Here is a 27,635-nt window from a genome sequence, read left to right on the forward strand (position 1 = left end):
TATTTTTTAATTATATTTTTGTAATTTACACAATTGTGACGATCTTATATTATCCAATGTATGCTAATAATTACAACAATAAATTAAGTATGGCCATTTCACCGTCTGACCTCCCGTTGACTCCTTATTGCACCGCCCCATTTTCCGGGCGGCAAGTTACTCATAAGTGAACGTATCCAATCCAGGAAATGCATCGAAGGAATCAGCCAATAAAGTCGCGCCATTCTACGCTAACGTTAGCATCTTCCTGGCAAAACAACAGCTCGCCCTGTGCCAGGTGCCCGTTCGTCCCGTCACTAGCCGCAAAACAATCGCGATGTCGAATTAAATCGAGATTTAATACGCAACTGTTTAATCCATCACTCGTGTTGTCCGAGTGTGGTTGTTAACGGCGGTCGACCCACCGTTGGCCGTCTTTTCGCCTCGCTAACGTAGCTCTGGGCGGCGGAAAAAGACGAAGATGGGCTCCATCCTGAGTCGCAGAATTGCTGGTGTGGAAGATATTGACATCCAAGCTAACTCGGCCTATCGTTTCCCCCCTAAATCTGGTAAATCATCTACAATTAATGCGAATGTTCAATCTCCCCGCCCAGTCCAAATGGATCGGACGTTTATCGCCGTCAATGGCAGCCATTGAGTTAATAGAAAAAAAACACAATTGTCCATGAAAAGGATGTACGGATAAGACAGGTTTTTAAGCATATTATACAGTTTAGGGTGTATTCCTGTGAAAGGTTTAGTTACTTCCATGAAAATCGATGTTGATCGCATGTTTGTTATTTAAAATATGAATTTTATGTATTTTTTCCACAGGGAATTATTTTGCGAGCCACTTCTTCATGGGAGGAGAGAAATTTGACACGCCTCATCCAGAGGGATACCTTTTTGGAGAGAACATGGATTTAAATTTCCTGGGAAATAGGCCTGTGCAGGTGCACTTAGCTCTTTCTACACCGGACTGCAAATTAAACCAGTATGAATCATTTAATATCACATACAATGACAACAACCTGTCTCCTTCCAGTTTCCCTACGTCACCCCCGCCCCCCACGAGCCAGTAAAAACCCTCAGGAGTCTGGTGAACATTCGGAAGGATTCGTTGCGCTTGGTCAGGTAATTAAAAAAATTGCCTAACGCACGCCTAATGGCAACCAATGTCAAAACTCGGATGTCCGCAGGTATAAAGACGACTCGGATACGCCGATGGAGGAGGGTGGAAAACCAAAGGTTCAGTACGGCGTGGAATTTACCTTCGATTCCGACGCACGGGTGGCCATCACACTCTACTGTCAGGCCTTTGAAGAATTCTCCAACGGGATGGCCGTGTAAGAATCTGTATTGTACGACACTACGTGTCATTAACCCTGCAAAATAACAATAATAACATGAATGAAAAACACAACATTCACGGCCATTTTCCGTGTAGGTACAGCCCGAAGGACGCATCCATGGCCTCGGAGACGGTCCACTACAAAAGGGGGGTTAGCCAACAGTTCTCCATGCCCTCTTTCAAGATAGACTTAAGCGAGTGGAAAGAGGAAGATGTCAGTGTCTGCACTCACGACATTCTATGTCCTTGACCAATAAAACCATTTTTTGTTTGTTTATAGCTGAACTTTGACCTCGACCGAGGTGTGTTTCCCATGGTCATCCAAGCTGTGGTCGACGAAGGGGACGGTAAGTTAACTAGCTAAAACACACGCACACTCAAACGCATTTCATTAAATACTTTCTATGCTTTCTTTGCAAGACTGCTTCGGACACGCTCACGTGCTTTTGGCAGCCTTTGAACGAGTACGTCCAGATTGAGATAATCATTTACTTAAAGTCTTAAAATGACCCTAACATGTTTTTTTTCTTCCCCTGGCAGCACATGGATGGAAGTTTCTCTGTCAAGCCGCTGAAGCAGAAGCAAATTGTATGTTTCAGGGGTGTTGCGTGTTTATGAGTGACATTTGTAGATGAGTTAAAATTGGGAAGAAAGCTCATTCTATACTTGCATTTTCTTTAAATCTATATTTCCCTACTGCTTTTATTTTAAATTAGTGATTGACAAACGGGCCTAGTACTTGTAGCAAAATATTTAGGAGTTCCAAATGATTTCTTGTAAATTAATGCGGATTCCCTTTGGAAAGTTTACATTTTCAAAAATGTCAATCATTTCTCTTCTGAACATGAACCAATCACGAAGCTGAATTTTTCTTACCATGCATGATGTTGTCGCCGGTAGGTCGACCGTGTCAGCTACCTCCTGCAGGAGATCTACGGCATCGAGAACAAAAACAACCAAGAAACAAAGGTGAAACAAAGCCAGTAAAGAATGTTTTTCTCTAAAAAAAATTTTTTTTTTTTTTACAAACTTACAAGTTTTTCCTCCGCAGCCCTCCGATGACGAGAACAGCGACAACAGCAACGAGTGCGTGGTGTGTCTATCGGACCTGCGGGACACGCTCATCCTGCCGTGCAGACACCTGTGCCTGTGCAACTCGTGCGCCGACACCTTGCGCTACCAAGCTAACAACTGTCCCATCTGCAGACTGCGTGAGAGGGCTGGTTTTCATTTTTTTTTTTAGGGTGACCGCGGTATGGCCACTGAGCCTTGTGTTCCCCCCACGCAGCCTTCCGGGCCTTGTTGCAGATCCGAGCCGTGCGGAAAAAGCCCGGCGCGCTCTCCCCGGTCTCCTTCAGTCCCGTGCTGGCGCAGACGATGGACCACGACGAGCACTCGGTATGTCCTGAAAAATGCAACGTCTTGATTGGAATCTCCGCCCAACGACTCTTTGGCGTTCGATCCCCAGGGCCCCGACTCGGTCCCACCTGGCTTTGAGCCCGTCTCGCTGTTGGAGGCCCTGAACGGCCTGCGATCCGTGTCGCCCGCCGTCCCCTCGGCGCCCCTCTACGACGATATCAACTTCTCGGGCGGCGACGGCAGCCGGCAGCTGGGGTCGCCGGAGCATCTGAGTGACGGCGGTCTGCCGAAAGGCAAAGGCAGCAAATCACCTGACAGGTAAAAAAAAATACCATTGGCTGCGATTGACAATGATAAACGTCCAAATTAATTTTGGCACCGCCAGCCAATGAGTTAATCCGAGTCATGTTTATCGTGTTATTTGTGTTTTTCAACAATTTTTAAACATTGATATTATATCTAGCAAAGGGTAACATACATCGTTCCTTATTGGGCATCATAAAGATATTCAAACCACATAAGCAATTTAGCGGCATGTCTACTATTAAATAACTATGAAATGCTAAATTTTTAACCTGCTTTCTATACTAAATATTTTTTTAGATATCTTTTTCACCTGACGTGATTTTTATGCCTTTGGATTATTTATTTGGGTCATAAATTGTCATTATAGCAGCCAATGAGTTCATGCTTGACATTTAAATTAAACAAATACATTTTAAAAACCCGGTCTTTTTTGCCCCAATACCGACCTAAAAAAACGTGATCGGATCGGAGACATCGTTATTATAAACAAATCATTTGTAAATCTGACAATTAAGACCGTAGTTTAGTGACATAAAGGGCTCAAATGTCATCCCCCTGTTGCAAGATGACCGCCAACGCCGTCTTAAGACTCTTATGATAGTTATGCAAATGAAAACCAGCACTGTACCGTATTGGCGTGGACCATCACTGCATGAATATCCTTTGGGAATCTAATCAAATCTCTCCCTCAGCACTCTGAGATCGCCATCTTCGCCCATCCAGGAGGAGGATGAAGAGAAGCTGTCGGAGATGTCGGACGCTCAGCCGCACACGCTCTTGTCCAGCAGTCCCGCTCCCACGGATGTAAGACCCCTTTATACCTTGAAAACAGTCAGACGTGACAAAATAAGTAACGTCCTTCTTTCTTTCTTGTCAGGCCACGGCGACCGAGGACGTAGCCGACTCGCTGTCCCCGGATGACGGTGAGTTGATTGGATTCACCTTTTTTCCCCTCATGCCATTTGAGGAACACCCCCTTTTTTTATGTCCGCACCACAGAGGACAGGTTACACGCCGGCGCCGACATCCTCCAAGACTGCGCCAGCGAGCGCAGCAGCTTGACCAAAACGGACAGCGACCCTCCGGGCGAGCTGTCGTTGCCTGGTGAGACACATGGCATATAACCAGACTTTCAATTAGTCTTTACTTCTATCTATAAAACCAACTTGAACATTTCCGACTCGATTAAGAATAGTTCTTAAAGGGACAGACGACGCCTTTATCATTATTTTCACAAAAATCTTCAGATTGTGGATTAATTATGTGAAAATCAATTTATTGGCATAAACCTACATTTTCTAAATAAAGATCTTTAACCCTTTCATGCACAAATGCATTTTATTTTTTTTACGCTCTTTTAACTCATTGGCCATTGATGACAATTGGCGTGGAATTCATTTAAAGGTTAAGTGTAGGAACCAAGGATGAACTATTGAAAGTTAACCCTTTAATGCACGAATTATATTTAATTTTAAAACCCCTTACAGTTTACTCATTGATTCTCGGCGGTGGGCGTCCAATCCGGTTTGACTGAGTTCCAAATGAACGCGTTTTCTCCCTGTACACTGTACACTAAAATGACGTATGCTAGGCTATCTAAACACTAAATCAGGGGTGTCAGACTCGGGTTGGTTCGAGGGCCGCTTTAACGTCAACTTGATTTCACGTGGGCGGGATCATTTTAGATATATTATTTAGATGTTTTTTTTAATAAATGGATTAAAAGCCCTGAATATTCAGTTTTTTTATAGATCTAAAACAATGTTTATTTGAGCTTTTTTTATATATATTTTTAGATTTTACAAAATGATTTTTGAACTAAAAACACAGAAAAAATGGATTAAAAAATGACAATTATTGATTTAAAAGGGGGAAAATCAGGAAATTTAATATACATATATACTCTTCATTTTAATTTGATCCTAAAACAGAAAGTCGGCACTCATGATTGACTTTCCCGGGCCACACAAAATGATGCAGCGGGCCAGATTTGGCCCCCGGGCCGCCACTTTAGACACATGTGCCCTAAATTGTCCTTAGGTACACGTCAATTGTTGTTCATTTTATCGCGCCCTGCACTTAGCTGGCGACCAATTACCGGTGTCTCCCCTCCTACAAAAAAAGAATAAATGATCTCAATGGCAGGGAAAGAGTTAATGGCAGAATAATCGTTGAGTGCGAACAATTAGTAGCGGCGCAAAGCATTCGTTCTGGAAAGTCGTTCAGCGTACACGCACTTGAACTTTTTGGGTCGGCTTGGACGCAAAAAGAGCATTTTGTCGAGGAGCCTCTCGATCTTAAATTGACTGCGGTGGCTTTGCACGTCTGTCCGTGTGCTCCTCTGGTTTCCTAACTTTTCCTCTCCTTGCGCCACTCCGCCTCCTCACTATCCTGGCCAGCCCTCGGCCCCGACTCCTGCTCTATCGGCATGGAGGAGTAAGCGCGGTACGTAGGCTTTCCTCTCCCGCTTTGTGGCCACCTCGAGTCTGACCCGATCGCGTCTCCCCCCCCGCAGGGTCGTCGGAGAGCCTGAAAAGTCAGAGCACCAACTGCTCCAGCCAGCCTCTCCTGCGCCACAGGGAAGACGAGCACCTCCTCCCCTGACTTCCCCGACTCGTAGGAAAGCTTTTTTTCTCCGGCAATGCCGATTCCATACCCGTCAACCTCTGCCGAGAACTGCCCTTATAAATGATTATTGATTCCCCTTACAAACCCCCCAAAAACCTTACAAACACCGTACGACGACTCGTACGGTGTTTGTAAGGTTTTTGGGGGGTTTGTAAGGGGAATCAATAATCATTTATAAGGGCAGTTATCGGCAGAGGTTGACAGGTATGCGATTCCTCTGATTCCATCCCATAGCTCCACTTCTTCAGACATAGCGGATATATTTTTTAACATCGGTCCGTTTGACCAAGGTTACTTATCGTGGTGAATTTTCCAAGATGTGCTATATTCATAGCGTGCGTTTGAAGTCCATTCCAGAGTTAACCATGAGATTATATACCTAAAAGGTGTATTAGGGCAACAATAAAACACAGAAAAAAATGGAAGGAAACTAGATTATGACTTTCATAATTTGAAAAAACAAAAACAAAACTTTTTTTTTCTCCTAGTACTCAATGTTTAACAGTTTTGTCACCTGATAGGCTAATCATAACAAAAGTTAAGTTTCTGTTATATTTTCTATAAAATGAAAAATATCTTACTCTGATTCCATTTGCTTTTCATATGTAGATTTATAATAGAACATATTAATTTTTTACAAACAGTTCTCACTTACCTAACCGGGATGAGAAAAAAAAAATGAAGAATTTGATATTTTCACTGTTGTTGTAAAAGTACAACACTATTTATCCCTACATAAATCTTCATACATTATTATTGCAGTGTTAACTTCTACATAAAAATGGAGTAATCTCTTTATATCGACATTTTCATTAAATTGTTTTTTAATGTCATACGGGCTTTGTTTTTACAATATATTTTTAGCTTCCTCACTATACCGTTCTTGCCTTAATTCTTACAATTTTCAGTGCTTTTGTGACTCTATTCCTAGCTTTGTTACTTTTTAACGTCGCCCTAATACACCTTGACCATTTTTAACATTCATATGCCTTGTTTCATTATTTAAATCACGCTCAATTTTTTTTAATATCGTGTTATTTTCAAACGACACTCAAACATAATGTTATTAAGGAGACAAATTAAGATATTCACTCCCATAACAGGCTACATCCATAAACAGTGAGCTTTGGCTTTTTGCAGGGAAATATTTAAAAAATTGACATTTACGCCTGCACAAAAAGATTTGTAATTGTGTATAGGTGACACAAGATGGCAGGAGAACGCTTTTTTTTTTTTTTTAAACCTATCTTTATTTAATTTGACAAGGCTATATCAGGGGTGTCCAACGTTCCACTTTGATTAATTTATCACTACGACGAAGTTTATCATTAATTCATAACGCACTAATCTGTGTGTCCTGCATCTATGCTAATGCCAGCTTTCCAAAATGATGAGTTATATTTGATACGATAAATTTACAATACTGAAACACATCAAAAACAAAATTGTCCAGTGACCGCAGAAAGATCAATAAAAACAGAAACATCACATTGAATATATATTTTTTGTATAATTTTACTATGTAAAGCAAAATACTGTAATTCTACATTGATTTGATGTCACATTTCCAATGTTTGAAGTGACTACCGCCATCTAGGGTCGAAGATGAGAAGTGCAACAGAGTAGGTTAAACTCAAATCTTCTTGTGCAGGCTATAGTTAATATTTTAAAAATGTCCCGCAGCCCAACAAAAACTGGCCTGTAGGCTCTAGTTTGGACACCCCCGCGCTATATCAAACTTCTACATAAGTTAAGCATAGCAAAAAGAGACAAATAAAAACGACGTCTAAGCAAGAGAAGAAAAAAAATGGCTACCACGCGACGCGCGACGCCAATGCCGTCTGCTTTTGTGAAATTGTTGCAAAAAAAAAACCTAACGGAGCGCTTTGTACATCTCTGTGCCTTGAGTGGATTCGGTTGCCTGCTTTTCCAGCTCAACATTTTTTCCCCCAAGAGGCTACAGTACGCGACAATTGCACCCCAAGTGGCGATTTCACGTACGGATATTGTCATTAAAGTGTGGATTGACCGTAGTGTATGATTAAATTTTCCGTGGCCATTTTTTTGTTGTAGTCGACGCCGGACCTGGTATCCAGGATAACGCCACACTAGATTGTTTTTTGGTGTGTCCCCCCCCCCCCCCGTAAGATTAAAGCCTCTTTTGTGTATAGAAGCATGTTCATAGATAAATAAATAAAAATAAAGTATAGCTCTGTCAATTGTGTCTGGAGTTGTGCTGTATTCACCTGTGTTTGTTGTCCTTGTGGCACGTGACGTTTTTTGGATCAGGGCAAGACCACTTAGGCAGCACAGAAGGTCACTTCATCCCGTGAGATAATCCGTCGTCGTAAGGGGTTGTGTTTAGTCAACTGTTTTGGCTCCAGATTATCAGACAGGCTAAAAAAAACAAAATAGAAAGACAGCAGGGAGCGTCACATATGGAATCATATATTTGGGATTTTGATAAATCATGTCTAATGGCTTTTTTTTTTAAACTCCAACTATTAAATAGTGCATACTTATTAATTGCCTATGACAAGGGTGTCGGACTCGGGTTGGTTCGCGGGCCGCTTTAACGTCAACTTGATTTCACGTGGGCCGGACCATTTTAGATATAATATTTCGATATTTTTTTTTAAAATTGATTAAAAGAACTGGATTAAAAGCCCTGAATATTCAGGTTTTTTTATAGATTTAAAACAATGTTTATTTTAGCTTTTATAAATATATTTTTAGATTTTACAAAATGATTTTTGAACTAAAAACACAGAAAAAATGATTAAAAAATGACAATTATTGATTTAAAAGGGGGAAAATCAGGAAATGTAATATACATCTACTCTTCATTTTAATTTCATCCTAAAACAGAAAGTCGGCACTCATCATTTACTTTCCCGGGCCACACAAAATGATGCGGCGGGCCAGATTTGGCCCCCGGGCCGCCACTTTGACACACGTTGCCTATGATGTCCAATCCATTGAACTGGGAAGGTTGCCAGTTCCTTTGGAGTCCAGTTTTTTTTTATCAGTAAGCAAATCAACATTTTTTTAGTTGAGTTCAAAATTGTTCAAAGTGTCACCTAGTGAAACATCTTCCTACTGATTATTCCTAATAATATAACACGTTACAAACGTTTATTATAGACGTTAACAAGTGAATGTAATAGTATTGACATTTGAAAAGTGTCACCGAGTCAAGTGTCATTTTAACGCTATTTTTTTTTGTTATTGTTGCCCTCCTTAAGACCCCACACATTGACAACATGGGAGTTCTCGGCCCGTGCCGGCTCTCCAACGGTGCTCACCTCCATTTCATTAGCGTGCCCTAAACCTCTTGAAGGGGTTTCAAATCGCCCAGACAGCAATCCGAGCAAATCTCTCACTCAGCACACGACTCGACGAGCTCAATGTGACACGTGCGACCGCTGCAACGACAACAAAAACAAATCATATCATTGTTAACTCATTCACTGACGGTGATAGGTGTCCAATCTGTTTTGTCAGGGAAGGCAATGTTCATGTATTCCTTTCATACACCGATTATGAGTGGTCGTGTTTTGTTGTTGTTTGCCTTTCAATGGTTTAGGGTTTAACGTGAGCTTTCAAAATGAGTGGTGTTCCGATATTTTGACTTCAGTTCATATTTTCTAAAGATATTTTGACCATACAGATCTGATATCTATATCTTGAGAGCAATAATGCAAAAAAAATGGATGTTATGATATGGCACTAAAACAGAAGCATTCAAACTAAGGGACTTCAATACCATTTTTTTCACGATGTTTTGACACATTCAATATTTTTTTAATTTAATGCTAAAAATAATATAACCAGTAAATAAAAAAAATATTTAACTTACAGTCAAATGGATTGGACCCCAGATGCAATTTCAATATACGTATGTTTTGCTAATATCTATACTTATTTGTCTATTTTGTGTATAAAAAAAATAATGCTAATGAATCAGAACAGAAACAAATCTTTGGAATTAATCATTGAACAATTTTAGTTAGCCAAAAGTGGTGGGGTCAATATTCGGCCTGAAGATTGGCATCAGTGAAGGATTAAGATGGAAAATGGATACACGTCATGTCGCTAGCAGCGACTAGCGCCAACGCACTTGAGCTCACGGCACACGTGTCGACGTCCGTCAGCCGAGAAAGCCTCCGGACGACGACAGGTCGGCATCATGACCCAGCACGTGAGCGGCTCTTCTAACTCCCTCAAGCCGTTCTTCCTGAAGATGCCCGTCCGGGCTGTGGGCCATCTGCGACAGAGGCGACACACGCTGCCCGCCAACGAGTTTCGCAACCTGACGGCCCAGGACGCCATCAGCGTGTTTGAGATCGAGAGGGAAGGTCTGCGTTATTCTTTCTCCGTTCTATCTTTAGACAAGCATTTTTTTATGATAAGAGTTTCTTAATTGAGTCAAACTTCATTGTGCTTTAATGACCATTTTAGGTTCAGGTTTTTAACATTACGGTTTATTACTTTTATTAAAAAAAAATACAAAAAGGCATAAGTTAAGATTTTAAGTAAGCAAACCTCAGATCTATTGTCATTAATATGGTTAAATATAAAATATATATAAAATTTGTTGAGCTAACTTTTATTTATTTTTTTGAGGAGCAAAACTTAAATTTTTGAGTAAGCAGAACTGGAAATTTTAGGTTATGCTAATTTAAAATCTTGTTATTTTTTGACGACTTTCCCTCAAAATTTGCAAGTGAAGCGAATCTAAATTTTGAGTTATGTTAAATTTTTTATTTGTATTACTTTTACTCTTATGTCCAATACTAAAACTATTAAGTGTGTTATTTAATCCACTATTTTCATTGTAAATTGAGTAAATTACTTCAATTTTAAAGTCACTTTAGGGCTTTATTGATAACATTAAGTCCAGCACATTATTACTACTATTAACTCATTGGCTGCCTGTGACAATGACACATCAAGCCATAGACGGCCAGACGTCCAATCCATTTGAACTGGTCAAACTGGTTTTGAAACATGATCACTCAAGGGCAGCCTTTTTTAAATTGAAATGGATTTGATGTTTATAATAAGTGTCAATGGTAGATAAAGTTAAATGGTGCTAGTTCTACCAACCGGATGATAATGATCTGACTCGTGGTTTCTGACCCGATGCTCCAGCTTTCATCTCGGTGTCCGGCGAGTGTCCTCTGACCCTGGAAGAAGTCCTGCATTTTGTGGGTCAGTGCCCCGAGCTGTCGCTGGGCTGGTTCGAGGGGGGTCAGCTGGTCGCCTTCATCATCGGCACCGGCTGGGACAAAGACAGGCTTTCGCAGGTCAGAATGTACTATGGAACGTCAAAATTCAAGTCCAGAAATTGTTCTTTCTAACTGGGGGAAAGATAAAACAAAAGGTGGCCAACAATATTTGGAACATTTAGTTGAAATAAAACATTAAGCATTGCCGTTTTTATCCTTCAATCATTTTTTTTCCATTTAAATAAAAACTAGCAAGTACGTTTTAGCAACAACAACAAAAATCATTGACATGAATAATAAAAGCGTATTTTCTTTAATTTCTAACAATAATCAATAATTAAAAAAAACTAGAAAAACGTTTTACTTACAAGAATGATTGTTTTAGTTAAAAGGGTGGGGTTAATATTCCTTGTTTATCAACATCATCTGAATTTTAGCATGAAACATGAAGTCAACACACGCACACTCACGATAGACTTTTGCAGGGCTCACACAAAAAACTGGTGACACTTTGTCTATTTTGCATCCCACCCAAAGGAAGCCATGAGCCAGCACGTACCGGACACATCCACGGTTCACATCCACGTGCTGTCCGTGCACCGGCACTGCCGTCAGCAGGGCAAGGGATCCATCCTGCTGTGGCGTTACCTGCAGTACCTGCGCTGCATCCCGGGGCCCCGCCGGGCTCTGCTCATCTGCGAGGACTTCCTGGTGCCCTTCTACCTCAAGGCCGGCTTCAAGGAGAAAGGCCCCTCGGCGATTAGCGTGTCCAACATGCACTTCCAGGAGATGGAGTACCTGCTCGGCGGGCAAGCGTACGCTAGGCGGAACAGCGGTTGCTAGCTAGCTAGCCTACCAGTCTGCGGCGTCGAAGGCACGGCACAATTCCCACAAAAGTGTCAGAAACGAAATACTACTGACGAAAAACTTCTTCAAAGTGTACACAACTGTTCTTCTAAGCAAAAGGCTTGTTTTTGGGGGGGAAATTCACAATTATCTTCGTGTAAAAGTATTTTCTGCGCTTGCTATACTTTTTGAGCACAAGTCTGTCACTATTCACATGCAATCAGGAGTCGTGGGCGGGGCAGATTACGGTTGGATACTTACTGACCAATTACATTCTACGCAAATGAGTCGCTTCCGGGTTTACGAACTCATTCAATTCAAGCAACAGATATTTCAACTGACCATTAAAAGGAAAATATCACAGCACAGTTTACACACACTCAGTTTGAGTTTTCTAACATTTTGATGAAAATTAAATATATATTAGAACATGTGCGTCAATGTTTGTTGGTTCCCATTTTCGCGTCCTTTCAAGAACGCTGTCCTCACCTCTTGTCATGATTGGACGGTAAACACCCAATCAGAATCTGCTCTGCATCCCGACTCCTGGTTGGTTAATAGGGGCAAAATTGCAAGTAGAGGAAAACCAACGTTCATGTTATAAAAGCGCAAAACAATTGTTAATAAACAAAAACATGCTTTCGTACACTTAAACACATTATTGTACGCTTTGAAAACGTTTTACTTTGCGGTATTAAATTACACTTATGGAATTGTGGCGTGTTTAAGCCATAACCGTCCACTTACTGACTTTAATGCTCTTTTCCATGTGCAATTTGTCCCATCAGACAAAATTCACAACAAGAACGAGGAAGACATTTTCCTTGGATCTGTTTTTTTTCCTTCCTTTTTATTTATTTTTATTATTTTTACTGTTGTTTTCAGTTACACGTGAGTAGACGGGCAGCTAAAACGCTGCCATGTTCGATACGAGCTTCTGGAGAAGCGACAAAACAAATACCAGGAAAAGAAAACGCTTGAGTGCTCAGCATAAAGCAGGGGTGTCCAAACTTTTCCCTCCCAGGGCCCGATCCGATTTTTAAAGGATCGGAATCGGGCGTAAAAGTCGGGTTTTGAAAATGTAGTATTTTAATTTTTAAATGTTAGGGCTACAAGGCAACTATATACTCCAGAAGTACAAAAATATACTTTTTATACTACACAACATAGTGGAAACTGACATTACGGGAGCTGTCACGGGAAGCTAATGCTAAAATAGCATTGCGCAAGAGTGATCATCTCTGCAATATGAAAATATTTTACATTTAAATGCATATTTCACCTTTATACTTTACCAAGGTATGTGATCGGGACATCGCTAAATATGTAGATAACTTCAGTGGAAGGGAATGAGTTAAGGGGCTACAAGCAACAAAATAAACCAAAAGGTATAAAGAAAATCCCAAAATATATAGTTATATTTACAGTAGTGACTATAGATAGAGAATTTATGTAAAACAAAATACTTCATTTTCTACATTCCTTTCAAAATGCCAGATTTCGACCGCTCAGCTAACGGAGGCTCACTAGCTTCCTCTAGTGTTCAAGATGCAAGTGCAATGTCGGCTCAATTTAAGCTTCTTGTGTGGGCCATTTTTAATGATATTTTCATTAGTTGTTTTGGGCCATGGTTGACCTGCGGGTCGTAGTTTGGACACCCCTGGCAGAAGGTGACAAAAAGAAAAATATGGCAGTAGTAGTTGGTACATTTTGCGTTGAAAAAGGCACCATAGGTTTCTGTATTGATTTCAATTGTTTTGCTGTCCCTGCTTTTGGTTTGAAATTGCCTGAAAGTTCTGGAGAAGAGGATAAGAACCAAGTGTGGAAAATGGACCCCAATATTCAAATTATTTGGAAGTTTTGTTTTTTTAAGGCAGTTTTTGATTTATTTTGAAAAAGGTGCAAGTATGTTATTGAATATCATGGAAAATGTCACATAGGGTTTTTACAAACAAGGGTAACAGAGTTTTAAAACTCCAGTGTTAAGTGTTAATATTAAAATGTATTTGGAAAAGTGCTATAAAGTTTTGAAGCTTGTTTTTTTTATGTATATATAAGGGAAAGTGATCTCAGTTGGAGTGATGAGAAATAAATGAATCAAAATGTGTCGAAATGCTGTTTTTAAATTGAGAGATTTTGCAAGGAAAATAACATGAACATTTAAAAACCAAGAACGCTAATGACTATTTAACACTAGTAGAATGATGTCCAAATTGAACCGTGATGAGGGCATAAGTGCATTTGTTTTATACTGTACTTCCTTATGTGTAAATATATTCTTAAATTACAAAATCTCAATGATCAGGTTAATATTTTTAGTGCTTCAGTAGAAAAGTACACCTGCCATTTTTAGAATAAGTCACAATTCTATTTAGAATGATGAGAAGGGACAAAAAAGTAATGTTCTATTCGCAAAGTGCTGTGGTGCAAGTACATTTAATGTGGTAGAAATTCTGAATCAAATGGGAAATTTGGGAGGAAAAAAACTATTATATGTTTGACCTTTAAACTGACCATGTGTGAAAGTGCAGAACTCTGATAAAATTGGATTATTTTCCACACGTGGCGCTGATCCTCCTCCTGCAAAAAACAAAAAAAACATATTAAAGAGTGAAACATACACCGATTAGCTCTTTGTTTCCCGTACACAAACAGTGGCTTCAATACTTGGGACCTCCAACATCGCGTCCTCGTGAGAGTTCAAGTCTTTTGACGTCCCGCTCTGACCTGAATTGTTTTTGGGGACGGGGGGGACGGCGGTGGGGGAGGTCTTTCTCAGCGGAGGTGCGCGTTGAGGTCGTACTTCTCGCAAAATTTGTCCGTGAAGGGGATGCAGGTGAGCAGCTCGCACCACTCGCACTTGATGGGGTAGACGTAGAAGAGCACCACCAGGCCCGAGAAGAGACCCACGAAGACCAGCAGGAAGACGATGATCTGGCAGCGTTTGCGGTACAGGTCCATGCGGCCGAAGCTGATGTACGGCAGGAAGGCGAAGGACAGGAAGAAGCCCGACACGAAGCCGCTGAAGTGCGCAAAGTTGTCGATCCACGGCAGCAGGCCGAAGGCGAACAGGAAGAGCACCACGCACAGGAGTTTGGTGAAGGCCCGCCAAGGCTGGGCCAGGATCTGCCAGCTCTGGAACAGTTCCACGAAGAGGCAGGCGAGGATGCCGAATTGGGAGCCGGCCGGTCCCACCTGCGGAAAAATGCCATCTCGTTCTCAAGACCACGCGTGGCCAAATGCATTTTTGCGTTTTACGTCCTGGAAAGTTCAAGTCCGCTGACCCCCAACAATTTACGGTTCACGTAACGTCGAATTAAGTCTTATAACGACTCTACAACTTTTTTTACTCGGTTCTAGAATGCTAAAAATGAGCAACACTATTTTAATCTAGTAATGTTATGATTTTTTCTAGTATCACTCCAATCTCTTAATATTATGCTAAAAGTAGCTTTTTAGCATTAGCACTTTTTGGTGTATATTGTACTTGATGTTTTGCCTAATATAAAATTAAATGTCAAAGAATATGACATTTTTTTCCTTTATCAAAACATTATTTAAAAAATTGTTTACTGTTTCCAGCAGTCTGTTATTAAAACAACATTAAAATAAAAAACGCAAAATGATAGCAGGAAACCAGTACTAGGATCTGTTTGAGTTTGACACTAAGTGATGTAAAATATGAAGTTGAATTATTATTTTTTAAAGAAAACAATTATTTAATGAGCTTTCCACATCCTTTAAAAAAAAAAAAAAACTGGCTTCCTTTTAGCTTGCAATGGACTAAAATAAACCGAGTACTGTATTTAAAGTGCCTTTGCTTTGACTTCCGCCCACGCCATTTTGACTTTTTTGCCCGCCAATCACCTCGGCTCTGTAGGGCAAGAAGATGGCCGACGCCAGGTTGCCGGTGATGCCGCTGACGATGTAAATGATGGAGATGCGCAGCCATCCCGCCAGCTTCTCCAGGTCCCTCAAGATGGTCATCTGGAACGCCACCGACACCATGCAGTGAAGAACCCTGTGAGGAGGAGAACGTGAATTCCTGTTCGCCAATCTGAGCACGTGCGGGGGAACGTACTCCTTTTAAGTCAATGTGATTCACTGCCGGGAAAGCTTCATCGGGCACTTTGGTTGATTAGACACTACAACAAAAGCGTCAATACTCAGCAAAGCCGCTCTTAACGGTGTCAGCCATTTTTTTTGTGGCAGGAAAACAACGCCCATATTAACTCCGACTGCCATGGACGGCCATCGACGTCCAAAGCCCTTGGACTAGGAATGGCTGATAGCCAACAGATGCTTTATGTGATTTGTTGATACATATGTACGTTTTACTAACTACCAAAACATAGATCTAGTGTAGTGTTTCCCAAACAATGTGAGCAATGGGCAAGTGTGCCGTGGGAAATTGCAAGAAGTTATACAATGAACTCACATCACGACATGATGATATACTGTACATCAGGGGTGTCAGACTCGGGTTGTTTCGCGGGCCGCGTTAACGTCAACTCCATTTCATGTGGGCCGGACCATTTTAGATAGAATATTCAGATTTTTTTTAAATAAATGGATTAAAAGAACTGGATTAAAAGCCCTGAATATTAAGTTTTTTTTTATAGATCTAAAACAATGTTAATTTTAGCTTTTTTTTAATATATTTTTAGATTTTACAAAATGATTTTTGAACTAAAAACACAGAAAAAATGATTAAAAAATGACAATGATTGATTTAAAAGGGGGAAAATAGGGAAATTTAATATACATCTATACTCTTCATTTTAATTTGATCCTAAAACAGAAAGTCGGCACTCATCATTTACTTTCCCGGGCCACACAAAATGATGCGGCGGGCCAGATTTGGCCCCCGGGACACCACTTTGACACGTGGTTTATGTGATGTGTTGACACATATATACATTTTACTAACTACCAAAACATATCTAGTGTAGTATTTCCCAAACAATGTGAGCAATGGTCAAGTGTGCCGTGGGAAATTGCATGAAGTTATACAATGTAATATTCAGAGAGAGATGAACTCACATCACGACATGACGACAACATGACATCATTGTTTTTAACAGATAATTAAAAAAATGGAAGAAAAAAAAGTTCCTTTTGTACTCACCCCGCGTGCAGGAAGAGCGAGAGCCAGAGTCTGTAAAACTGATCCGGGATCTCAGGGTTGAGGAAAGGCAACAGTCCACAAACATCGTCCATGCAATGCACCTGCAACATTTCACACGGGCGTTAGAATCCCCCCAAAAAAACCACAACAAAATGAGATTGTAACCATCCAAGTGGGATCTTACTTGTGAGCAGAGAGTGGCTTCCTCATGAAAATAACCTTTCATAAAGTCACAATATTCCCGGGATGTGATCTCACACCTTAAAATGAGGAAAAAGTCACATCAGAATGAAATCATAATTGAATACAGGGATTAAATTATTCGACCGACAACGTTTAGATTTAACAACGCCTGTTTCTTGTCCGCCATTTTGTCAAGAGCTGGCGCATTGTGCTCGTCTATCCTTGTACGTAAATGTGCATATTTCAAATTTCACATGATGGTTATTCTGGATTCATTCAGAAGAATAGCAATCACCATGGAAACCAAAAAGAGCCCAAGCGCATCAGGAAAGCTTTGCTGCGTTCAGAAAATTAGTTTAAACCATCGCGTTAAAACGCATCGGTCGTTGCCAAATGCCGTTTTGTCCTCATACGGACCTTACGTCGCTAAAAGTCAAAGTCAAACAACTTCTGATTCAGGTGCCGTAATAATAACAGTAATGTAATGGATTGGGTCGCACGTATGCTTAATATGTTTGAGTGCTGTGATTTCGGGGCTGTCTTTGAACGCATCGCGTGTCTGACTGCTGTGAGCGAGGGATGAATGAGTTGGCGTCTTATTTTAGTTGGTGTCTGTAGTAGTTGTTCTGATTTTAGTTGCAAATTAATTGGTAACGCTGAACGGAACTGGGTCGTACTGGAGGACGCCCAGTATGAATAATGGGAATTTATTTCCGACCTTCCTTTGGTTCCGATGCAGCAGGGTCGCCCCGTGATGGTGCAGTCGATGTGAGGCAGGTTGGTGTGGTTCCCTGTGTTGTACCTTGTGCAAATCTAAAAACACACACAAACTACAATGTATACATCCATTTTGATTTTTGTTTTTTTAGTTCTCCACTCGAATTGAAAACATTTCCACTCACTGGCCACTTGGTGATGTCATCGGGCCACTCGTGCGGCGGGTTCGAACCGGGTTCCAGACATGTCCTGCCACGGGACGTGTTGTGATTGGCCTGCGGGGGGCTTCAAAGTGTCTTTTCGAGGTTCCTACCTGGGGTCCTGATGGCAGACGGAGCCGAACTGTCGGTCTTTCCCGTTTAATTGAGGCGTTCTGGGATGCTGCGGCCATTTCACCCACTCGGCCAGCGTGCTCTGGATGGACAAAAGTTGGGTCAGAATCCCTCAGTATTTATCACGGAATGGCTCGCTGCTATTGGCGGTGATTGACGTCAAATCCATTTGAAGTGGGATGCAAGAATTGCATTTTTTTATTTAATTTTTCATTTCAAGTATTGACTCATTTTGCGGTGAAAGGTCACTTTCTTGTTTTGGAGTACACAGGTCACTTCCTGTTGATTTTAAGTTACGTTTTGAGGCATTTCGGGGTCGCTTCATGTACATTTTGGATCATTTCCTGATTATAGGGCATTTTCTCTGTTTGTGGTGTGTTTATTAGCACGTTGTCATATTTCTCTCACTGAGTTTGTCGATTGTCTTTTTAGCCTGCCGTGATCTTAAGGGCTTTTTCCCCTTTGAAAGTGTTCTGAGTGCCAAAGACTTGCTGAAAAGTGCCTGATACGGCATCAAAAATTTAATAAAATCAGACTAATTTGGAATGGATGCTACATTTGTAAGTGCATTGCAGTGAAAGATTATACATTTAGTTTACTTGGATGTAAATATTGTTTTATGTCGCCTTCATAACTTAAAATGCCCCAATTTTTGCTACAGTTCAAAATGGATTAGAAATCGTGGTAAATGAGCAACACAATGCAATATACTTATTTACATTACACTATTTAAACATCTCACGGTTGCAGTTTCCTACATTGATTCGTTAGGTTTTGACGTGTAAGCTAACGGATAGCCAGTGTTTAAATAGCTAGCTCCATCTAGCGTTGAGGCTGAGAAGTGCAACAGAATGCAGACTGAATTGAAGCTACTCGCGCAGGCCAAATTCAATGACTTAAAAACTGGGAGCACAACAACGGAAACGGCGTCGAACCGAGCACTCCTCCTCGGAGGTCTGGAGGCAGCCGGAGCGATCGTTGCGAACGCAGCACGCCGAGTTGCGTTCAAAGTTGCGTTTTTCCCTGATAAACTGGTGCACTTGCTCGTCCTGCCGCATGCAAGGAGAGTATTTGGCCCCCAGGTGGATCAGGGACTCCTGTGGGGGGGAAGGCTCGACGTCAGCAACAACACCTCGCCGTGGAGACCGTCGGGTTCCGGCGCTTACCGAGCTGGGCCCGATCCAGAAGTTCTCCTGCTGTACAAACTTGACGTTTTCATAGACGCCCCTGTTTCTTAAAACCTGCGAGAGGACGAGAGGAAGGCCGTCAGGTCGGACGCCGCGTGGGAATAAGTCCGAAAAACGGGAGGTCCGCTCACTGAATCGACCGTCTGGTGCTGGGAGAAGCCCACCGGCGCAATCCCGTAGATGCACACGGCCAGGATGGTGATGAGCAAGTGGACGAAGGTGATCCAGTAGGTGAAAAAAGGCCTGCAGTGAGAAGGGAGAGAATTATTGCGTTCCAATCGGCAGTGTTTTGCCATTTCCGTCGCCAAATGCTGTCAAAAATGGAAATAGCCGGAATAACTTGTGGTTGATGTCATGTCAAAATGGGTCATGAAATGCCGGATGCATATCCTATAATCCACATGTGTCAAAGTGGCGGCACGGGGGCCAAATCTGGCCCGCTGCATCATTTTTTTGTGGCCCGGGAAGGTAAATCAATAATTGTCATTTTTTAATCCATTTTTCTGTTTTTAGTTCAAAAATCATTTTTTAAAATCTAAAAATATATTTTAAAAAGCTCAAATGAACATCGTTTTAGATCTATAAAAAACGGAATATTCAGGGCTTTTAATCTAGTTCTTTTAATCCATTTATTTTAAAAAAAATCTAAATATTATATCTAAAATGGTCCGGCCCACATGAAATCAAGTTGACGTTAACGCGGCCCTTGTCTAACCAGAGTCTGACACCCTTGGTATAGATGTATATTAAATTTCCTGATTTTCCCCCTTTTAAATCAATAATTGTCATTTTTTAATCCATTTTTTCTGTGTTTTTAGTTCAAAAATCGTTATTTTAAATCAAAAAATATATTTAAAAATGCTAAAATAAACAGTTTTAGATCTATAAAAAAACTGAATATTCAGGGCTTTTAATCCAGTTCTTTTAATCCATTTATAAAAAAATATATCTAAATATTATATCTAAAATGGTCCAGCCAACGTGAAATCAAGTTGACGTTAAAGCGGCCCGCGAACCAGCCCGAGTCTGACACCCTTGCTATAATCAGTTCAGTTGAAAAATGTTTCTCTCCAAACATTAGTTTGGTCTCCTCATGATGCCAAAAGTGGTTTTGCGTTGTTTGTTACTTGGCCAAAAGACGCCTGTGACTTCCGTTTGCCGTGAAGTAAAACTAAGGACCAAAACGACTTTTATCTCATAATATGACAATTCCAATCCTACAATTTTTCACAATGTACCATTTAATTCTCATCATATTAGAAGAGTTTAGTCCTTTTTTCTTGTAAAACTACAATATATGACTCCATCTCCATAATATTGCGACTTTAAGTTTTCTGATGTTTTGATTATCCTCACAGTCCTATTTTTTTTAACGTTTTTTTTTTTTGACTGACCGTTGACGCCACTTGACTCTCACCTGTGGTCGTCCATGTCCTCGATCTGCCGCTTGACGTAGCTGTCGATGCGTTTCCGGTACGCGCGATTGGTCAGCTTGCCCACCATGCCCAGCCCGTAAGGCCTCTTCTCGCGGGCGAAAAGCTTCTTGACGGGCACGGCGATGCGTTGGCCGCGCCGTTGCCCGTTGACGCTCACCACCTCCTGACGCAGGGGCACCTTGGGCGGGGGCGGGGCGCCCTCTTTGGCTTTACGCCACCCTCGCTCCAAAGGCCTGTGGAAAAAAGACGGGACGCCATATTCGAAATGCACACTTTCGTCGCCATTTTTCCGCGAGTCAAACTCACAACATCAGGTGACTCCTCTCCAGCACCGTTTTATCCAGCGCGCTTCCCGTCAGCTGCATCTCGTCGTTCTTGTCGCCTTGTTCCGCCTCTTTCATGGCCGCCTCCGACGGCGACTCGAACACCTCGTCCGTGTACGTCGACAAATCCTCGCGCATCAGGATGTCCTAGACCAGGGGTGTCAGACTTGGGTTGGTTCGCGGGCCGCTTTAACGTCAACTTGATTTCACGTGGGCCGGATCATTTTAGATATAATATTCAGATTTTTTTATTATAAATGGATTAAAAGAACTGGATTAAAAGCCCTGAATATTCCGTTTTTTATAGATCTAAAATAATGTTTTTTAAGATTTTTTTAGTAAGGGAAAATGTCTTTTAATCATATTTTTCACTTGAAAATGTCTTTTTTTTATTTCAAAAGGAAATATTTTTTTTAAATTTATGTTCAATATATCAGTGGAAAACTGAAAATATTTGTATATATTCATTTCCCGATTTTACCAAAGGCTTTTTGAACTAAAAAGAAAAAAGAAAAAAATGATTAAAAATTGCAATGATTGATTTAAAAAGGGAAAAATCAGGAAATATAATGTACATCTATAATCTTCATTTGAATTTGAGCTTAAAACAGAAAGTCGGCACTTATGATTGACTTTCCCGGGCCACACAAAATGATGCGGCGGGCCAGATTTGGCCCCCGGGCCACCACTTTGACACCTTGTGTCCTAGACGAAGCGACGACTGGACTCGTACGCGGAGGACGCCCGCCACGGCTTTAAGCCCAACTCACCCGGGCGAAGAACGAAGTGTCCAGCTCGTCGGGGAAATCCAAATCTTCTTCCACGAAGCTGGCGGGCGTGAAGCTCCGTCTTTGGGTGCGGCGCAGGGTGCCGTCGCGTATGGAGCGCCCCTAAAACCCGTGGCGGCGCGTTTGGAATAAAATCCTCGAGGTCCCCGTTAGCACGAGGCGGCGTTTTCATTCCACCTTGACCAGCGCCGCCGCCGCCCTGAAGCTCATCTTAGCCACCGACTCCCTCTTGCGCCGACGGGGTATCCGGTTGAGGCCCGAGCGCGAACTGGTGAAGGAGCAGAGCGACGCCGCTCCGGGGGTGATGGGGGTCTGCGGTACGCTGTACCCGTCCACTTCTTCAAACATACGAAAGGCCCGACCACGGGCCAGCGGGTCGATGATCTGCAAAAACAACTCTATTGAGTATGTACGATGACATCATTTTACAGTCGACCAGAAGGAAAAATCCCCCAAAAAGCAAATCAAATCATTAATATTCGAGAGATTACTGTACAAGGCCTTTTTTTGGTGCTTAAATGCTTTGCCAAGAATCTGTTCTTGTTTTATTATCAGTATATTTTAGAAATTCTTCTATTTGGAGAGGTTTTGCAATGTGGCTCATTTTGGAGGTAGATTGCTTTTAAAAATACCCTACAAAAAATGGTGAGCATATCAAAGAAATTAAAAACAATACTCATGCAATTTGGCATTTTGCTAAAAATCTCGCTGTCTTTACCGTATTCCATCTAAAATCATCAGGGAATGCTCTCGAACTTTACAGCACGTGTCGACAGAACGGGAGGACCCAATTTTAATTCATTTCAAAGCCTTAAATCATTTTTCCTAACCGTTTCCCTTCCGCAAACCCTTAAATAAAACGGGATTTCTACAACACCTGAAACTGTAGATTGAAAAAGACATCATTTAACAACAATATTTAGTAGTTTACCAACACAATGTCATCTTTAGAGTTGGATTTGATGGAGATAGCAACACAATAGCGATGATTAGCCTTTGTAAAGATGAAGATTAAACATTCCAATATTCCATATTACACACTCCAATTAAAGGATTCCTCATCAGAGCATAGCTTTCTCATTGAAATATTATTATTTATTTGTTTAATCGCGATGGCAACGGTAAAATATATCTTGCAAAATTAGTATAAAAGTACGACATCGTGTTTATACGCTTTGGGACATCATATTAATAAACCTTTGATGCACACTTATCAGTATTAAAGAGGCGTAGTCTCTTACCTTCTGCATGCCATGCGAAGAGGAGGGCACGTAGAGAGGGGGCGGAGTCTCGGTGCTGGTCATGGAGATGTTGTCCTGGCTGGGCAGGTCCATCTCACGGATCACCTGCGGTTTGAGCTTGCCGTAGCGCAGGCTGCAGTGGCGGAGACTCTTGCGCTGCCATTTCTGCGTGGCGTCGCCGTCCTTGCTGACCCCGAACCAGTCGGCCGTGCCCCTGACGTGGCGAGCGGACGGTGTGGGGTTTACAGTCGCGAACGGGGGACAGGGAAACCGTAACCTGACGTGACGTCGAGGCCGTAATTTTCTACCCATGTGTGAGGGAACGTGTCCGGGCATGTTTGAGAGCAGAGTAACGAGAACTCCCGCCCACACACACAAACACACTCCACACACTCCATTTTTTCCCATCAATAATTAACTATATTATGAAGACTAAAATTGAGACTTTTACAGGGCGAATGAGTATTTTTGTTTATTTTAAAATATGATGTTAGCAATTGTTATAAATCCTATTTTTCAAACTATCCAAAGAATTCAACATGAGGAAAAAACAAATCGCGCCAGATGATGAGTCGCATTTGTGGGAATCTATTTATCGGAAACTAAGAGCAAACCTAAATGGTAATGTTCATAGTTCATTAAGAGAAAATAGTTTTTCAGAAAACGATAGCCTAAAAAAAAAAAACAATAACAGCAAGTTGTCAAATTTTTTGCACGCCCACACAAACTATGAACAAAGTGCATCTTATAGTCCAGAAAATACGGTCATATGTGAACGGAATGTTAAAAAAAGCTACATTAATTCAATTCAATTAAACTCTGATTACAGCAGCGAAAAACATGATTAAGTAGTCTTATTTTTTCAGTGTTGATCTCATTGCCATTGACGGCTCCGGACGTCCAATCCATTTTGACCGGTCGCGAACATAGGAGCATTTTTGAGAGGACACGAGTTCCATTTGTTGAGGTCTGGTGACAGGTGAATGAGAACGTAACTTCACGTGTTAGTTTGGTGACTAAAGATGTTTCATCTATTCCTGTGAATATTCTATTCTACGTGAATATGGTATATTTAGACATGTGACTTATCGTCTGCAAATCAGTCAGGTGCGCTTAATCGTCTGGAAATGGACGTTCCGGTTTTAAGTGATGAAACATAGCTGGTGGCAGTGACCGTTCAAAACAAAGCGAGTGCGCATCCGGCCCCGTCGGCGCTAAGAAAAGCCCGGGGGCCGCCCTGCGTACCTGAGCAGGGTTCTGGAGAGCGAGTGGTGCTTCCTGGCGCTGCGGCGGGCAGCCCGCTGGCCCTTAACGGGCACCGTGTTAATCCGCTCAAAGTGAACCCGCCTGGAGGCCCACAGGAGGAGAAGAAAGGAGGAGAAGAAGAAGAAGAAGAAGGAAACAAAAAGATCGGGAGGTCAGAAGCAAGAGTGCGGCGACGGGATTTGTCATGCGGGCGAGAGCGTCAAATCGGGGACAAGTTTGTCCTTGAGTCAGTGTTGTTTGGATTTCACAACATTTTTCAGATACTTCCAATATTTCAGCCAAGAATCGCTGACTTTGGGGGGAAAAATGATCAAATTCTGCCCGATGGTGCACGTCTCGCCTTAGCACACAAATGACATGTTAATAGGAGTGAGTAGAGTGGGCAAAAAAAAATCGAAGTTTCTTCAAAATAGTGGAGAAATTTCCCGAATACGGGAGGAAATAAAGTTCTAATCTAATCTAAAATACTCTGACAAGTAAAAGTCATTTAAAAAAAAAAGAGTACAAGTAAAAAAGTAGTAGAATAATCGAATTCCGAGAAAAATACCGAAATGCAAAGTTGAGAGAGCATCAGTGCCCTCTTGTGGAGAAAAATATATTTCCCCACCACTGTCAGCATTTCTGTAATAGCCAAAGTACTCATTTAGAGTAGCGTTTCTTCATAAATCTACTCAAATAAAAGTAAAAATCTACTCTATGAAGTCTATTTTTCTTTGTGAATTCCTCAAATTAATGGAATGGAGAAAACTTAACCTATTTCTACCCACTTCTATTCGCGTTAGTAAGCACGTGAGGTCAGGGTTGCCGATCCAAAAGTAGCCAAACAACGAGCACAAAAGAGGAGAAAAAGAGCAAAAGGATGATCTTTTGGTCGCAAAGCAAGGCTCACCTCTTGATGGTCTGCGTGATGGACGACTGCCGCTGCAAGGCCGGTGGGCGCCGGCTATCGAAAAAGTCTCGTGGCGGCGCCAGCGGCGGCGACTGGAGGTGAGAGGTCTCCACGGGCATGCTGACGCTTCGCAGGAAGCCCTGCCTCTTCATTGGCTGCAACGACATTTCAATCTTTAGCGTTTAGTGGTCGCCAACCCATTCGTTTCGTATTTATATTATGCTTAGATATATATTGTATTCATTTCCAACACCGGTAAGAAGCAGCTACACCTTTTAAAAGACATCTCGATTTTTGCCAGGACTCTATATAGTATTTTTAATTCATGGGCCGCCATTGCTGCCGATAGCTAACACGGGCTACAAACTTGGCACTTCATGTTAGCAAAAAGAATAAAAAAATAAGAAAAACAAGTGCGGCCCGATGGAAAAGTGGTTAGCACGTTGGCCTCACAGTTCTAGGGCCGAGGGTTCGGTCCCCATTTTGTGTGGAGTTTGCATATTCTCCCTGGGCTTGTGTCGGTTTCCTCTGGGTACTCCGTTTTCCTCCCACAACCCCAAAACATTCATGCTAGGCTAACTGTATGCTAACTTGCTTTAAGTCATCGGTTGTCCGTCTCCTCGTGCCCCGTGATTGGCTGGCCACCGATTCAGGATCTCCCCCGCCCGCAGTTAGCTAGGATAGGCTCCAGCACCCCCTGTGAGCCTCATGAGGATAAAGCGGTTGAAAAAATGAAGCGAATGATTTAAGGATCACCTGAATAAAAGTGGGGGGCTCATCCAATGACATCTGAGTGGTCGGGATGTCCAATCGTAGCCAGGGAGGCTTTTTCCTCTGCAGGCTACTGGTGCTTTCCCGCCGCGCTTCGGCCATCTTGGCTCTCCTCACCACGGGCCTGCCGGCTGCTCGCACACACAAAGGAGAAAAAAAGATGATGAACATGATGTAATGTCAGTGCGGACATCAAAACTAAGAAGGACTGGTGATGCAGTACAGATTGATTCCACAAGAGGGTGCTGGAGAAGCCAAAGGATGGGTCGCAATGAGCAACTTTTGCCAGAGCACGGACGACAAACGCTCGGCGGCTAAATTTAGCGCTTGAGAATTTTCTCGGGGACCCAAATGTGGACAAAAGTATGCGGCGGCCATTCCGTTCCACCCACAGGAAGTGGAAATGGGTGGAAAAACAGCCTGCCCACCTTTTGCATCATTTTGCACTAAAACGGGGGGGTGCAAACTTTTTTCCCCAGGACTGTTTTTAGAAAAAATAAAGGAAATGTTAACAAGAGGGTTAGAATTGGCAGAGAAATTTATTTCTATTTATAAATAAGAATTCATTGGGCATTGACAGCAAGAGAGAGCCAATTCATTTTGACTGGGAGGGTTGGCAGGGATCGTTCCAGTCAAATTGGATTGGACGTCTATCGCTGTTAATGGCAGTGAAACATGACTACTTATACCAGCCTTCCTAGTCAAATAGTTAAGGTCAAAAAAAGCAACAACAAAAAATGCAGAGGCAAGGATATATGTATTAACGTATTTTGTGGACTATAATGCGCACCCGAATATAAATCAGACTAGCCAAAAAATCCACAATGAAAGGGAAAAAAATACATACAAGTCGCATTGGAGTATTATTTGCATTTTGGGTGGGAAGGGGGCGGGGTTTAATATGTCACCAACAAAGAACAAAAATTATACGTTATCGTAAAATAAGGAAAAACTGGCGAAATAGACACCTGTTGGTTAGCATGAAAAAAAAAATCAAAACTAAATAACTAAAATGACAATGAAGTCACCCAAATAAAACTTTGTCACTTAAAGGGAGAGTACTCAGTGTGAAGACTCATCAACTTACTTCACTGCCATTGACGGTATTAGACGTCCAATCCATTCTAAACGGAACCCAAGTTCAGCCAGTGAGATAACATCATGGCCCAAAATACTCTGGTCAGGCCCACATGGGATGTAATTGTCATGAATGTGGCTCGCGAGCCAAATTTGCGTCCCCCGCAGGAGGTGGACAATAAAACAGCTTTTTACTGCACGTTTCACTTCCTGTCTTCTACTCGTAAATGCCGGCAACAAAAACGTGGCCTCGTCTAAGTAGATTTAGAGGGAAGAAAAATAGGAAAACACACAGATGTGCTCACCACAGTATCAAGTTGTTAGTTTTAAAAAAATGAAACTATGAAAAAGTACACCTTTCTGTCAAATGGCAATTATTGAGATATAAGATAGATATTTGTCCTATTAGCTCATTGGTCAGCAGTGCCGGCCGGTGATACCCAAACCAGAGCTAAAAATTAAGTGTTTTTACATTGACCGCCGTAAAATAAAACCCAGGAAATAGCAGCCATTAAAATACGGATATTGAGGGACCATAGCAACAACAATTTTGCTATTGACTTTCTTCTTTTGACTTTATTATTATTATTATTTATC

General features: G+C 41.7%; 3 protein-coding genes and 1 long non-coding RNA gene across 9 annotated transcripts in view; 2 read left to right on the forward strand and 2 right to left on the reverse strand.

Annotated features, from left to right (window-relative positions):
• The first annotated feature begins 213 nt into the window (after positions 1-213).
• Positions 214-9,172, forward strand: mgrn1b (mahogunin, ring finger 1b). 3 transcript variants are annotated; one of them, XR_013304983.1, is made up of 18 exons: positions 214-548; positions 814-932; positions 1,025-1,113; positions 1,179-1,325; positions 1,427-1,544; positions 1,611-1,677; positions 1,751-1,794; positions 1,871-1,918; positions 2,231-2,299; positions 2,382-2,541; positions 2,619-2,728; positions 2,799-3,007; positions 3,688-3,799; positions 3,873-3,918; positions 3,995-4,099; positions 5,395-5,440; positions 5,511-5,611; positions 8,869-9,172. XR_013304983.1 is itself a non-coding variant. In XM_077619714.1 (17 exons), exons 1-16 carry the CDS (start codon positions 461-463, stop codon positions 5,597-5,599), a joined length of 1,620 nt encoding a protein of 539 aa, XP_077475840.1. In that variant the 5' UTR covers positions 214-460; the 3' UTR covers positions 5,600-5,611; positions 8,869-9,172. The 3 variants fall into 3 exon arrangements, 2 of the variants coding, with proteins under 2 accessions (XP_077475840.1, XP_077475841.1); XM_077619714.1 differs by lacking the exon at positions 5,395-5,440; XM_077619715.1 differs by lacking the exon at positions 8,869-9,172 and having other exon boundaries at positions 5,511-5,711.
• LOC144088957 (uncharacterized) lies at positions 8,423-11,926 on the reverse strand. Its single transcript, XR_013304984.1, has 3 exons — positions 11,414-11,926; positions 10,733-10,907; positions 8,423-9,048 (listed from the first exon to the last, which is right to left on the reverse strand). It is a non-coding gene; the product is annotated as an uncharacterized LOC144088957 (long non-coding RNA).
• aanat2 (arylalkylamine N-acetyltransferase 2) lies at positions 9,311-13,646 on the forward strand. Its single transcript, XM_077619717.1, has 3 exons — positions 9,311-9,981; positions 10,778-10,932; positions 11,392-13,646. The coding sequence occupies exons 1-3, from the start codon at positions 9,813-9,815 to the stop codon at positions 11,695-11,697; spliced, it is 630 nt and encodes a 209-aa protein (XP_077475843.1). The 5' UTR covers positions 9,311-9,812; the 3' UTR covers positions 11,698-13,646.
• Positions 12,530-27,635, reverse strand: part of rhbdf1a (rhomboid 5 homolog 1a (Drosophila)) — a 35,919-nt gene continuing 20,813 nt past the window's right edge. For 3 of the 4 annotated variants that reach the window (XM_077619707.1, XM_077619709.1, XM_077619710.1), the window contains 18 exons: positions 25,947-26,092; positions 25,191-25,345; positions 24,281-24,382; positions 23,036-23,249; positions 21,972-22,178; positions 21,777-21,896; positions 20,990-21,153; positions 20,665-20,916; positions 19,379-19,490; positions 19,227-19,301; positions 18,996-19,157; positions 18,042-18,142; positions 17,914-17,977; positions 17,730-17,824; positions 17,013-17,088; positions 16,829-16,929; positions 15,568-15,721; positions 12,530-14,895 (listed from right to left, as the gene is read on the reverse strand). In XM_077619707.1, coding sequence (XP_077475833.1) covers positions 14,476-14,895; positions 15,568-15,721; positions 16,829-16,929; positions 17,013-17,088; positions 17,730-17,824; positions 17,914-17,977; positions 18,042-18,142; positions 18,996-19,157; positions 19,227-19,301; positions 19,379-19,490; positions 20,665-20,916; positions 20,990-21,153; positions 21,777-21,896; positions 21,972-22,178; positions 23,036-23,249; positions 24,281-24,382; positions 25,191-25,345; positions 25,947-26,063 — 2,691 coding nt within the window. In that variant the 5' untranslated portion in view covers positions 26,064-26,092 and the 3' untranslated portion in view covers positions 12,530-14,475. The remainder of the gene's footprint in view (positions 14,896-15,567; positions 15,722-16,828; positions 16,930-17,012; positions 17,089-17,729; positions 17,825-17,913; positions 17,978-18,041; positions 18,143-18,995; positions 19,158-19,226; positions 19,302-19,378; positions 19,491-20,664; positions 20,917-20,989; positions 21,154-21,776; positions 21,897-21,971; positions 22,179-23,035; positions 23,250-24,280; positions 24,383-25,190; positions 25,346-25,946; positions 26,093-27,635) is intronic. The other variant, XM_077619711.1, reaches the window with a different exon arrangement.

This window comes from Stigmatopora argus, chromosome 14 (genome assembly GCF_051989625.1).
Source record: "Stigmatopora argus isolate UIUO_Sarg chromosome 14, RoL_Sarg_1.0, whole genome shotgun sequence".
In the NCBI taxonomy this organism is placed as follows: domain Eukaryota; kingdom Metazoa; phylum Chordata; class Actinopteri; order Syngnathiformes; family Syngnathidae; genus Stigmatopora; species Stigmatopora argus.